Source organism: Lutjanus erythropterus, chromosome 19 (genome assembly GCF_056507025.1).
Source record: "Lutjanus erythropterus isolate fLutEry1 chromosome 19, fLutEry1.hap2, whole genome shotgun sequence".
NCBI classification, from domain to species: domain Eukaryota; kingdom Metazoa; phylum Chordata; class Actinopteri; order Lutjaniformes; family Lutjanidae; genus Lutjanus; species Lutjanus erythropterus.
The window spans coordinates 4,267,361-4,281,616 of NC_139335.1; the positions used below are offsets into that span (position 1 = coordinate 4,267,361).

A 14,256-nucleotide genomic window follows, 5' to 3' on the forward strand; every position below is an offset into this window, starting at 1 on the left:
AGCACCTAAAATAAAAACATAAATGATTGTTTAAATCCATACCTGACCACTGATGCTAGCATGGCTACTAACATGGAAGACCAGCCAGACTAACTAGTTAGATAAGTTAAAATTCAGCTACTAAATATTTAAAATACTGACAATGATCAGAAGATAACGTGATATGAAACAGCTCACACATCGACATGAACCCACAGAAAATTGTAAGGCAATAAAAATCTCTTTTTAACTGATTATTTTCTCGTTGGTCGACTACAGCTCCCATGAGGCTCATTGTGCGTTCATGTGGTGTTTGGAATAATCAGAAACATTAGTGACAGACTGGAAAAAATCCTTGTGAATGTCCCTCAAATTGGTACAACTGAGAAAATTTTGGTACAAGTTATGCTGAGTTGTTGACATCATTTAGACAGAAACATTGCAAACATTGACTGAAACTTTGTATTAATTCACACAATGTAATGTAACATGATATTAAGTTGTAACCATTCGTTGATGTCCACTACATTAGTTATTTAGCAACTTTAACCCTGATAATAAGCCACTTAAAGCAATATTTTAGTGGTTTTAGTTTTGTACCGGTGCAGCAACAAGTCTGGGAGAGAGTCAGACTGTTTCAGGATAACAGCATGAATCTGATAATGAATCATGAAACAACAAACCTCCCCCACCGTCTGCGGCGTCCATGTTTTTCCCACATTACGACTTAAAGGCTTGTGAACGCACCGAAATCAGAAGGACGGCTTCCCAACTCAGAAAATGCGACCATCCGAGAAGCACGTGAACGTGACATGACTCACAGGAGCTGTAGTTATGACCCTTTATGACAAAATACACTACCACAGTGAAAACTACCAGAACAGGACCTGACATGGGATCAGGGTTGGACTTTGGCTCCACAACATGTGGCCTAAAATATGAATTCCTGCAGCTTTAATGCAGCTGGACCGACACACCCAAGTATTATAAAGTTAGCAAGCTATTCCCTCGACCACTGGCTCTTGCTTGATAGGATTTCTTTACATATTTTACATGAAATATAATATTCTCATAAATGTTTTAGATAATAATAACCAAATATGATTGTAAAGTGATGTACTGATGTGCTTAACTTAGTATTATGTGTCCTGTTTATTGTTGAAAATCATTGTTCAATTGAAAACTGCCGAAAAACTGCAGATGAAAATTACTTAACTTTAGTACAACACTGGCAACACTGTCCCTTATTACTACTACTACTACTAATACTACACTAATAATAATAATTAGAGCTGCAATTAACAATTTAACTATTGATTAATCTGGTGATTGTTTTCACAATTATTCCAACTAGTTGGAAATTAGCAACAGCTATAAATTGTGTGCAACACATCAGTTTTATACTCTGTATTTGAACTATGTTAAATTGCATCACCCCTATAAAAAATCTAGTAATTGGTTTAGTCTATAAAATGTCCAGAGCCCAAAGTTACAGCTTTAAATTGCTTCTTTTGCAGAACCAGCTGTCCAGATCCCAAACACTCTTCATTTACTGTCACAAATGACAAGGAAAAGCAGCAGATACTCACATTTAAGAAGCTGCAACCAGCAGATTTTTGCTTGAAAAATGACTAAAACGATTATCAAAATAGTTGTTATCGAATAATACTTTACTAACTACTACTACTAATAATAATAACATGTAACATGAATCTCACATACACTGTCCTGCTGCCCCAAATACTCACTAGGGTAACTTAAAAAAATTAAATATATATTTTTGTTTTTGTTTTTTTATAGCCATTTATACACATTTACATCTTCAGTGGGAGCCGACTGGCTACAGAGAGGAAGTCACAAAGAACTGAGAGACGGACTAACACGTTGTTGGTTTTGGTCTTTTCATGGGATTTGTTGACAAGAAAAACTATAGAACAGCGTCAGCCTTATTGCCTATGAGATTTTATGAACTATGAGCTAACTAGAATAAATAGATAACAGTGGAGCCTTCCAAAAATGTGCCTATCTCATGTGACATCATTTGTTTTTGTTGCAAAGTGCATAGATCATTCAGTGGACCAAACCTTAAGCCAAGAAATTAAAAAAAAAAAAAGAAATAAAAAAAAAAATGGTGGCTCTTTATCTCTGTCAGTGAACTTGACCACTCAGCTGCCTCCGGAGCGGCTCTGCCTCCCAGGAAGTTCCCGTCAAAGTAAAACTCCAACCTGCTCCTGAGTCGTTTTCTGACCCACCACAAGTCTGCAAAGTAGGCCAGATGGATCATGTGACTCTCGGAAACAAACCTACAGGTATAAAAATGCTAAGCCTGCATATGATCGCTGCATGGGAGAACAAATGACCGACTTTACCCCAATTAGACTTCACAACAGTTAGTTGCCATGATATAGATACTCTTTGTAATATATGAGAAGCTGTCTACAGATGAACAGAGGTCGCGCGGGTAGGAGCCCTGATTCAGAACAAGTTTCTTTTTTTTTTTAACCTGAAATAAGATGAAGTTAATCAAGAAGTGTGAGGTGAGATTTACTGTACAGGATATTAACAGTACACACTGTAGTTTTGTACAGGAAGTCAGGAGCTTAACCGAGTGTTACCCTCTTGGAACAATTCACACAAAACCACTACTAACTACTGTAAGTAGTGTACCCTGAACTCTCAAACAAAGTTGTGCTTCACCCGAACCTGCTCGCCTCTGATAAAAAAAAAGTTTCTTGTCAGGGCCAGCAGGTTATTTCCAATATGCAATAAAAGCGCCCGCCCACCAGGGTCAGCATGAGAACAGCAGTTCATAAACCGAGGCTGCTGCGGGAAGCTGCGAGCCGGGCTTCATCAGCGGCACGGCTCGTTATATTAGCAGAACAGCGAGCTCTTCCTCAGCGGTGATGAGCGAATGAAATCTGGGTCACGTCAATACACATCCGGGCTCCGCCGTCATCACAGAGTCTCGCTGTCTCCTGATCAAAGAGCACTGAGACTGTGTGTTCAAATCATACTTTGGTTCAAGTAAGAAAAGAAAAATCAATATTCATAAACTTTTTATCTGACACCCACAACACCTTGCGCTAATTAGCAAGTCTTCGCAGCTCCGATGAAGGGCCAAAATTACTGCAGATGTGATTCTTTTTTTTTTTTCTTTTTTTTTTTTCCTCAAGTGTTTGTTGGCTAAAAGTAGGATGTGATGTTCTGCATCTGATGGGGCAAAAATGTGTGTAAGTCTGCATGTGTGAGTATCCGCACAGGGTGTGTTTGTGTGTGTGTGTGTGTGTGTGTGTGTGTGTGTGTGTGTGTGTGTGTGTGTGTGTGTGTGTGTGTGTGTTTGTTTGTGTGGTAAAGGGGGGGGTTTCAGGGGAGATCAGTTCACACTATCACCATCACACTTTCAATCATATAACACATGATCACATGTTACAGTAAATATCAGGGACATATTTAGTTGGAGGGGGGGGGTCTGATATCTATGTTCGGGGGCCAGAGGCGTTCCTGCCCACCCCCTCTACTCCCTGACATCACCACAGCCCATATAATAGATATGTATATATATTTATATACAGAAAAAGAATACATACTTATTGGACACCCTAGACATTAATGTACATTCAAAGAACTGAACCAACATTCTTGTTTAAACACGTTTACAGTGACTCTCCTGATATAAAGAATTAAGGTTTCGCTTCCACCAAAATTAAAACTTTTTTTTCCTCTTTAAAAGTTTTCAGTGCTGCAAAAGAACAAAAAAATAAACACACAAATAAATATTCTCAGAATACATTGACAAAAGAAATTGACATATTTTAGCCCTCGTTCCTTGTTACCGTTGGATGGGCACTACTGTATTTCTATAATGTTTTATCTAGCGACATAGTCTATATGCCTCAGGCTTGTGTTTTGGTTATGCACCTGCTGATGTAGTACAATGGGATTATTCGATTATAATTCAATTTGTTACATGGACGTTGATGAGTTATTCTCGTCAGGTGGAAACGTGCATCCTTGGTAGTTGTACGCACCTTTATTATCACGTTGGTCTGATAGTTTGTCCGTCGGTGCAGAGTGACACAAAGGCTTGGGCTCGGAGTCTGGCAGGTGAGTAAATTCGGCGACTTCTGCGCCATTTTCTCTAACTAGTCCTCAGTCATTGACCTCTGCTGGGGCGTGGAGAGGGGCAGACCGGGGAGGCTCGGCTTTATACCGTCTCACCGTCCCGCCGTGGCTCACCCCCCCACTCCCCAACGCTGTAAACCAGTGACACTGCCCATTGGGGAGGGCGGGGATGCCCAATGGTGCTGCCAGGAGAAAGTGACATCACGACAGTATCCACGGGGGACGCTGCTAACAGTAGGCGCTGCCGGTCAGTGACACCGCAACAAGGAGGAAGGAGCGACATCACCGGTCCGGAAAAATGGAAGTAAGGAAGTAAGGAAGGTGGTCGGGGGGGTGGGGAGGTTGGAAGGAAGAAGGCGGAGCAGTGAGACCAGGGGGGGCTGACCTTTGACTCCACCCACAGAAAGTACAGCGTAGAAAGTGCTTCTGCCTGGATGCCGAGCTCTCCCTGCCACCTTTCCGTTTATGTTTTTGTTTACATGACCTCGGCGACAGAGCAGTGTGCCATAGAGAGAGGAGGGGGGGCGGGGGTCCTCCCTCCTCCTTCCTGCATACCACAGAATCAGCATCAAGGGCCAACTGTTCATCTCCCTTACCAAAAAACATAAAAACAGATTTGTACATATATACTGCTTTATACACACTTTTTACCATTGTAAATCACAAAAGTATAGAAAAATAAAATGTTTTATAATAACGGGACACTTTTCATTCTCTCTCTGTCTTTTTCTACCCGGCAAAAAGGTGGTCCCTGGTGGAAACTGGCTCACTCCGTCTGTCAAGTTTGTGGCTGGTTTGACACCGCCGCCGCGGCGCCACTTTGTACGCCTCCCGTCTTCCCTCGCCAGCCTCAGTAGAGGGACTCCTTCTCGTCTTCTTCTTCTTCTTCTTCTTCTTGTGTTATTTTCTTAAAGCTAGTTCTCCTCTCTTCGTTGTTTTCATCTGTGATGTCCATCAATACTGAGTACAGCTCTTCCTTTTGTATTTACTGGAAACAGGGGAGAAAAAGTGGGGAGACGAAGGTTATGTTTCTGATAGGCATACAGAATGAGAGGTGCTGTGAAAAGTCAGTGTGGAGCGGCTCAGTGCAAGTTTATTCCTTTCTGAACAAGTTTTTAGGAGTGAGGATCTTGTCACAGAAAGCTAGAAAATAGTTCTTTGAATAAAAAAAAATAAACATATGGGATAATGTATGGAATAAACAACACACACTTTCTCTAAAGTCCTCCCAGCCCAACATTTTTTTTTCCCATCTATGTAACATACACTGTTACAAGGAGCTGAAGTTCACACTGTAAGGTTAAGAGTCAAAACAATCGGAAAGGAAGCAACGCTTAAAACTCAGCTGCAAAAAGTTTGAGAGCAGAGAGACAACAGCTTCATTCACTTTTCATCCCGTTCTTGTAATGTGGCATAAAAGAAGCGGGAGCAGAGGCCTTGCGCCTGCCAAAACTAGTGCTACTGCTCTCCCCAGAATAAAGATCAGAGTGCGCTGTAATCATACAAGTGGAGATCGGCACTTTGGCAGTGCAAAGTGAAAAGTCTTAGTGTAATGGGGCTGGATGGCAGCGGAGGAGGGGAGGGCGGGGCGTGTGTGGGTGTTGGGGGGGCAGGCGAGGCGAGGCGAGCGTCCCCGGACCCTCGTCATGACAGATGCTCGCTAATTCAGAGTGATCTTCAGCAGCTCCGTGGAGCTTCTGACAAAAAAAATAAATAAAGAAATGAAAGAAGACGAGGCTTTAATTTGGAAACGCCTTTGTAGTGCCTTGCCCCCCCCACTAACTTCCAATCCAGAGAGACAAACAGTCAAACAAGTGGCGTGCTCAATCAGCATCCACCCTGCCTCCCTTTGTATCTCCTCACACGGACGAGCCGGCCTGAGCCTCATCTCCGCCTCCCCCGATCCATCCTATACTTGAGATTTACTGAGCGCTCGCTGGGGACCCACCATACAAAAATATCCACATGCAGTCTTATAGCTCAGCGGGGAGGAAGCACAATAGCGGTGGAGCTACATATAGTCCTCACTGACAGGCAGCCTAGAACTGAAAGGGCTGCAGAGACAAATATATTAATCACCCACGGACGTGAAGCGTTCAGGGGAGGGTTACTTCAGGTATTACAGCCTGTGCTTCTTTCATAGTTTCTTAAAACAAGTTTATCTTGAGCAATTAAAACTTGAGCCCATTAAAGGGTCGCTTCACCCAGATCACAAAAAAGATGCATCTGTCCACTTGTCGACCTGAAAGTGTTGAGCGAGGCAGATAGTTTTAGATTTTATTTTATAGGATTTAGTGTTTCTGAGACCTCTGCTTCCACCCCAATACAATAGACGTGAACGGCATTTTTGGTTTTCAAATTTTGATATCGATGATCTTAGTAACACAAATGTCAAAATGTCAGAATGTTTCGGCTGAGAGAGTTCAACACACTGCAACTTTAACTTAACAAATTCTGTTTGGATTTTAGCATCTAACCAAAAGGTTTGAAAGAAAATGCAAATGAAAGCTTTTTTTCATCCACTACTGTTATGCGATTCTTAGGAGATGGTTCATGAACATAAGCAGTAGGTGGCGCCAGTTGGAAAACCACTGCAGAAGCAGAGGGTGCAACAAGATGGCGTTATTAAAAGAGCACTAGTCAAAGCTCAAATGGTGCAAAACAATGTAGAAAACAGGATGTGAAGAAGGTCACATCATTGTTGTGTTATTATAGAGCCATGAGGAGACCGTCAGTGTGGAAACAGCTGATCAGTCATGTGAGTTAAATGTTTGCTACATCAAGTCTAAGGCTGACGTATCCTGCGCCTGTCTGGACTGATGGATGTGCACATCCTAAAAAATTAACACTATTCTAACTTGTATGCAAACATGTGGTTAAACAGTAGTGTGTCCGAATTTTTTTTTTAGATTTTGCTGTTTGCATAATTTCTGATGCAACTCATGTTCACTCTGAGTTAAGACTGTGTGTAGCGAATAAGAAAATGATCATCAGTGGACTTCCTAGTTTGTGATTCACCATGGCAACAGGTAAATAAAAAGCAGAGCCTCCATTTTAATCCACTGGACATAAAGATATTAATGCATGTTTCCACACTTATCCTAAAAACAGAGCCTGAGTCAGAGCAGTGAAAAAGGTCAATAACACAATAAAACAGTAAAGTTTTATTCAGCGTTATCCATTAATTCATCATTTACTAGACATAGATTTCCTTTCTGGATAATTAAGTGGTTCGATCTGATGGTGTAATTAAGCTGCACCCTTCATTAGATTTCAAATGTAATTGTTCAGCTTTAACCTGATGAGGACAAAACACAGGAACCAGCAACTGAAGATTTAAAAATTATACAGATCAGAGATGTAGAGACATGATTTTAAGCTCACAATCTGATCCAGTAGTAACATGTTTGATGATTTGCACGTCACCAAAATGCTGTAAAAACATTCAGACTGTTTAAAAAAATTCACTTTCAAACTACATTCTGCAGCTGCACCACAAATATCAACATATAATCTCCAATATTATAGGAATTATGTTCAGTATGATCAGTGCGGCCACTCACATCATGAATGACAGAGATACGATAGGTTCAAAGAGTCGGTTACCATGGTAACTGACCTAGAGATTAAGTTAAATTAAGTTAAAGAAACTTGCTAGCTATGAAGAAAAGTATCGTCTCCATAATCCCTCAAAAAACGTGGTTCAATTTGCTGAAAAAACGGGAGGTACCGGTTATGATTTCAGAACATAAAGCGCATAAAGAAACAATTTGACAACTCAGATGAGGTAAACTGAAAAGTACATGAAATTCAGAAATGCCGTTCAGAGCAACGGAACAAAGTTTCTGTGCAACTGTGAGAGTAAAACAATATTTCCAATAGTATTTACAGCCCATTTCTTTGTGATAAATATGTAAGATGCTTAAAGTGCTTTTTTCTAAATGTGAGGCAGAAAAGATGTTTTACTAACGTTTTCTTTTTTTTAAAGTTGCATTGCGTTGAGCTCTCTCGACCACCAAAAATTGTCCCTCTTTGCAACAGTCTGTAAGGCCGGACACCGCCGGCAGCAAGTGCGAACATGTTGTAAACTAAACAATTAATGTGCACAGATACAAAAAAAAGTCCCAAACCAGATAATGATGAAAAAAAAAAAAAACTTTGTTGACAACAACAGCAACAACAACATCCATGTGTGAAGGCAGACATAATGTTCTTATAACTGCTTTATTCTGACACTCAAAACAATCAGAGATTACTTATATGTCACATATTGACAACAAAAATAATTCATGAATAAAGAAAAAAAGTCATAATAGTATACTTTTTTACCTATGAAATTAATCCAAAAGAAAAGTACTTTACACCTGTCAGACAATATATTCTCATGATAGAAATTACATACAATTCAAGAACAAGTTCAGCTGAATTGAAAATACACAGATAACCCCACTTCATATAGGAATACATATAAAACAGTTACTCAGAGAATTGCGATATAGTGTGTGTGTGTATATACATTTAAATGTATTTACAAGTACTGTAACTTTTTTGCTTGGTTCTCTTTTGTACAAATCTTTTAGGTGGATTAATAAATGCACCTGCCAGCTTATCAGGGCTTAGTGAACACTGTATGAAATATAAATGATGAATAAAGAGTGTTTTCATGTAAACATATTTCAATACTACTATTAATAAGTACGAACAAATGTTCAAATAGAGGTCTGGTTGCATATTAAGCTGGTTATGGAATACGACAAAAAAGCAAAGTAAACCAAAAGATATATCAAAGTGTTTGTTTTATATAAATTCACATTTAAATTACTTTTGACTTACAGTAAGCATAATTAAACGGCTCAGACCTCTACAGTACTGACTGCCAGTTATTTACATGTTATGACTTTGACATTTAAGCCTTGATAAGCTGACGCTGAAACAGTTAAACAATGCTAATTTTAACTTTTTCTGTAAACTGTAGACAAACCCGTGCAGACTGATAGGAGCTGACAAAACTCAGAAACTGTCCCTGTAATAACATGACTGTAAGGATAATAGTGAAAGAGCTGAGATTTAAAAAAATCACTTTATTATGTCTTTTTCTTCAGGTGGTTAATCAGGATCTGACTCAAAGACTACTGGCTTTAAGTTTTCAATTGCATGTGCTAATGCTTGAGTGTAATACAACATAAAATTAATTGTATAAATAACTGGGCATTCCCCAAACTTTAAAAGATTCAAGAACACGTCCACTGTAACACTATTGATCACAAGACATTTGGATAAACTATCAGTAAGATAAAGTTTTTGTGTGTGGCGTCAGAGTTGCATGACCAGATCAAGCTGCACAGCGGAGGCTGAGTGTTCACCAAATCTGTATGAAGCAAGAACGCACACATGAATTTGTATTTTGTGCTCTGAATTGATATCTGAACAATTGATAGGATGGTTCTGATATTGATGATCAGTACTGGAAATACCTTGATAAAGCCTAAAATGCTTGACTGGGTGTCAGTAAATACATAAGTCTGTGCACCAATCAGATATTACGTAATTTATCAGCTCTTTTGTTTTTGTATTTATCAGCAGGGATAATGTACTATGCATCAGGGTCCATAACTCTGGCAGGATTTATTTCACAATAATGATATATTCTTTGTTTAACATTACAAGATGTAGTTTGTGAGCACAAATTATTAACTGAAAATCCTATTTCAGGGCTCGAAATTCGTATTTTATTAATAGATATTAGTTTGTGCAAGACGTGATAAGATGTAACAAGCTGTGAATTTGACAAAAACTAGAAATAATGTTCTTTATTAGACAGTATTAGACTCTTTATTAGACGCTTTATGAGACTTTATCATAGGGTAATTGGGGACACAGTACACAGAATCAAACTAAAGTGTACTGTCTCCCTCTCTTAGACACTTATTACACTTTATTAAGGGACACCATCTGCTCCTTCTACACCGACACCCACTCCTTTGATCAAATCATATTATCTACCTACAGTCTTTAGATAAATCTGTGTAGTCACCCATAGAAAAACATATTCCTCCACCTTCTCCTTTACTTTATCTTATTCACTTATTGTTATCAAATGGCGAAACATCAGTATATGAGTCTTACCATAAATTCTACCATCATGTTTGTGATTGTAGTTGGGCTGCACTATATTGTGATTTTTTTATTGTGTGTTTTTCTCCTCCACACACTCTATAATTATATACATTCTCGCTTTTAGTATAATTTTATCACATAAGATTACTTCACGTACTGTATGCAAAAGCATTAGCTTATGCACCTGCTCTGTTCTGATACCAGTTAAAGAGACCGAAAAGCAAATGTAGTCCTTAAATAATTTTAATGTGGAAAACCTGGTCAGAGTTAAAGCTGGGGTTGGCAGTTTGTTTTTGCCGTAATTTGGTTAGAGTTCTATAATAACCTTTAAGCATACTACCCAACATTTAGACCTCAAAAAAAACAAAAAAAAACAGAGGGAAACTGAACTGGTGGGTCTGGCAGTTCTCCCCCCAGAAAAATATGAGTTTTATAAACTTTGTTACCTGCATTCTGAGATTTAATGAATGGAAACAAAAACATATTTTCTTTGTTGCAAACAGACGCCTGCAGGTGACCACAGCACTGAGCCTAAACTAGTTCAACTTTCAAATGTGATTACAGCAACACAGAAAGTGAACATTTCACAAAACTTCCTGTAAGAAAAGGCAATTCTTCTCTCCAGGACATTTGAGTTAAGAAAAGAAAAAAAGGTACGGAAAATTTGTCATAAATTAGGAGAAATATGGGACGATTTTGACTGCCTTTATGCATGATGTAGTCCAGGTGGTCTGAGAGAAAACTAGACTTCTGCTCGTCCTCCTGGCTCCAGAAAACTTAGCTTGTGACGGGAGACTCTGGCCAATCAAGGGTCGGTAAGACAGCTGATTGGTGAGTCTCATTCCCTAAGACGACCTAAGACTGTCATTCAACAAACAACTATCCTTCTGCAGAACTGTTGACCCCAGCTTTAAAGTCAGTGAGGTCTGAATTAAACTATAGTGATGTTATTACAGGGACGTTGTTAGAGTGAAGTCATGCACAACTGTTAGCTTACTGTGTGTTAGCAAACTGCATTCTCTTCCTCTTTCTCTGTGTCCTCCCTCACACACACAAACACACACACATACACGCACTCATTCTAATGCATATATATGTATATATAGCACATAGGCACACACATTCAGATCAGAAAAAAAAAATCTATTTCATACCAGTCTAGCTTACTAATAGTGGTCACTAACTGAACACCCACACATGTACTCTGCTGCAGAGTTTAGACGAGAAACTCCTACAAATGCACAAACCAGATCTCCTGTTTGAAAATGGTAAAAATAATATTCAAAGTTCCTCTTGACTCATATAAAAACCCCAAATGGTGCGTACGTACTAGCATATAAAAGGAAGAACAACGTTTGTTTATCCACATAAAGATATTCTTTGACTTATGAGATAATGGGTTAATTTTCTTTTTTGATATACAACATTACTCTATATCATTTTAACATCTCGACTAAACATAACTAGCTGTATATGATACTTTTATAAATATGTTACATCTCGGAAAGTATTGAAAAAAACAAAAAACAAAAAAAATAAATAAAGTGCAACAAACATTTTTTTTTTCTTTTGAGACCACAAACACTTGTGTGAGTACATATAAATTAAATATTATTGGCAATAGCTTTGAGTTGTATTTCCATAGCTGCACTGAAATCTTGACAGCTAGCAGGAGCTACAGAGAGTTTCTTTTCAGTTCACCTCACGTAGCACAAAGTCGTAATAGAAGCCAATGCAACCACTGTATGTCGACTAAGAGGCGAGCACTGCTGCACTCTACACACATTTACATTGTGTCTCCTAACTCCTGGGTGCTTTTATATAATATCTTACTGTACTTGTGTGTGTATACAGTTGAAATGTTTTATACAGTATATGTCTACATATATATATAATACAGTAGCTTTAATAAAGAACAACAGTACAGTCTTATTTTATCATCCTCTCTTGGGGTCTCTGCTTAAACAAAAATAAAAAAAATCAGCTCCTCTAGAAAGCCGTGTTGCAAACCTGCTGGTTGTGTTAGAAATGAAACTATCCTGCCTGCTGAGAAGTGAATAGCACTGTATTCTAGTTTGTGAGTTTCAGTTAGCTTATCCTGAGGTAAAACATTTTGTGCAATGCTTAAAAACAGAGAGACCGGTGACTTGTTGCAGAACAGCCCTCTGTTAAGTTCACCCACCACGGTGCTGTGTCGGTACTGTGTGTGAGTCCATGTGGAAAATGTTTGGTGTTTTACAGTGCACCTCCAGTACAGTTTATCTGACATGGTGAATTAGTGAGGATATGCAGCCGTGTCTTCTGCAAATTAGGTTCACATGCAACTGTTTGCGTTTAGCGATGACATTTTGGGGAAACGTACACTGCAGATACATCGCATTTTGCTTAACGGTGATGTCAATGACTAGTCAATTATCCTTTCTAATCACTTGACTGACAATTGGCTCTTCCGAAGTCCCGCCTGTTTTCGCTCTGTAGTCGAAAAACTGTTGTGCAAACTTGGTACCCCGCAGAATCTTAGCAAACTTTCTCCCTTCCTGTTTTCTTTACTGAGGTGCTAAACTTGTCTGTGGTTGAAAAGAACACATATACGTCTGGACATATAGTCACATCTTAAGTTAGCTAATGTTATCAAAACACTAGCTAGCTAACAGTTGATGTATGCTAAGCACATAGCGTATCCAAGTACAGGAAACCAGGTTACCAATCCTGCTCAGCTGTTAGTTTGGTCTGTGTTCACTTACAATTTGTCCATCCTAAGTCCCACCCCCTTTTTTTAATGCTCCAATAACACTGACATAGTTAGCTAAGTTCATAAAATGCTAGCTAACTTGCTAGCTAACGTTAGCAAAACTTTAGTTAATAAGCATTTTTTTTTACATTAGCTCATTTAAGGGGTGCAAAAAAAAGAAGATAAAAATAATCATCCGTTCCAGTCCTAATAGAAACTCTCAAAAAAAATGCCAATAAGCTAAAATACTGGTCGTTTAATTTAGAAAATATATAGACATGTTATGAACCATTTCTGTGCAAAAGGGCTGCACACACTTCACTTGAAAAATCTAACTAAAAGACTGCTTATTTGTATGTTTGTAGAGCGGATCTCTGTGGCGCATGTGCACTTTTCTCACGCCTGATGTTGCCAGTTTCATTGGTTATAATAGAAGCACAGTGTTGCAGCAGCTACTCTGCGAAAGGTTTGCATGTGTTACGTGTTCAATGAAGCCAAAGTGTAACAAAATCTTAAAAAGAGAAGGATGAGAAAGCCCGTGTTACGAATTCAGGCAGTTTAAAAGACGTGGCCATTTACCAAGCATGGGCTAATCAAAGACAAGTAAAGTCATTTTCGGCAGCTACAAGTACGTAGTTAATCGTGTTCACTTATAATTGACCCTTCCTGAGTCCCACCCCTTTTTGTTTGGTGCTTCTATAACATTCAGCAAACTCAGTGCCTTGTTCAACTTTCCTTTTTCATGTAAAAGTGACATAAAGCATCTTAAATAAGCTAATGTCAAATCACTGGCTAACTAGTTAGCTAACAATTGATGTGGATTAGCTATCTAGTTAGCTAGCATTTTGTTAACATTAGCTAATTTAAGATGTGAATGTGTAATTTTTACACCCAGCACAGTCTTCCAACCATCTTCAGAATTTGTTTTTCTTTTCAACAAAGACAAGCTGAGCACATAGCACAAAAAAAAACCAGACAAGGAGAAAGTCGACAAGGTACCAAGCTTGCTCAACTGCCACTGGACCAAATAGGAAAAGGAGGCGGCACTTCAGCAGGATCAAGTGGTCCTTTGATGTAATAAAAATATCACCACCATCTACTAGCTTGAGACAAGATATTTACTGTTAATGTACTTATATGAAGCGCCTCATGAGTTTGTCCCCAAATGCAACCCAGCCAGCGTTACATTTCCCCCTTAAAACATGACCACCAACGCAGAGAAGTTGCATATAAACGCACAGTAGTTTGCAGGAGACTGGGCTGGAGTGTGAGCATTGTGAGTCCAAGACAGAGATCTGACCTTCACG

General features: G+C 39.0%; 1 protein-coding gene across 1 annotated transcript in view; it reads right to left on the reverse strand.

Annotated features, from left to right (window-relative positions):
• Positions 1-3,964: 3,964 nt before the first annotated feature.
• Positions 3,965-14,256, reverse strand: part of LOC146309109 (RNA binding protein fox-1 homolog 3-like) — a 520,112-nt gene continuing 509,820 nt past the window's right edge. The window contains exon 17 of the mRNA XM_084743796.1: positions 3,965-5,089. Coding sequence (XP_084599922.1) covers positions 5,087-5,089 — 3 coding nt within the window. The 3' untranslated portion in view covers positions 3,965-5,086. The remainder of the gene's footprint in view (positions 5,090-14,256) is intronic.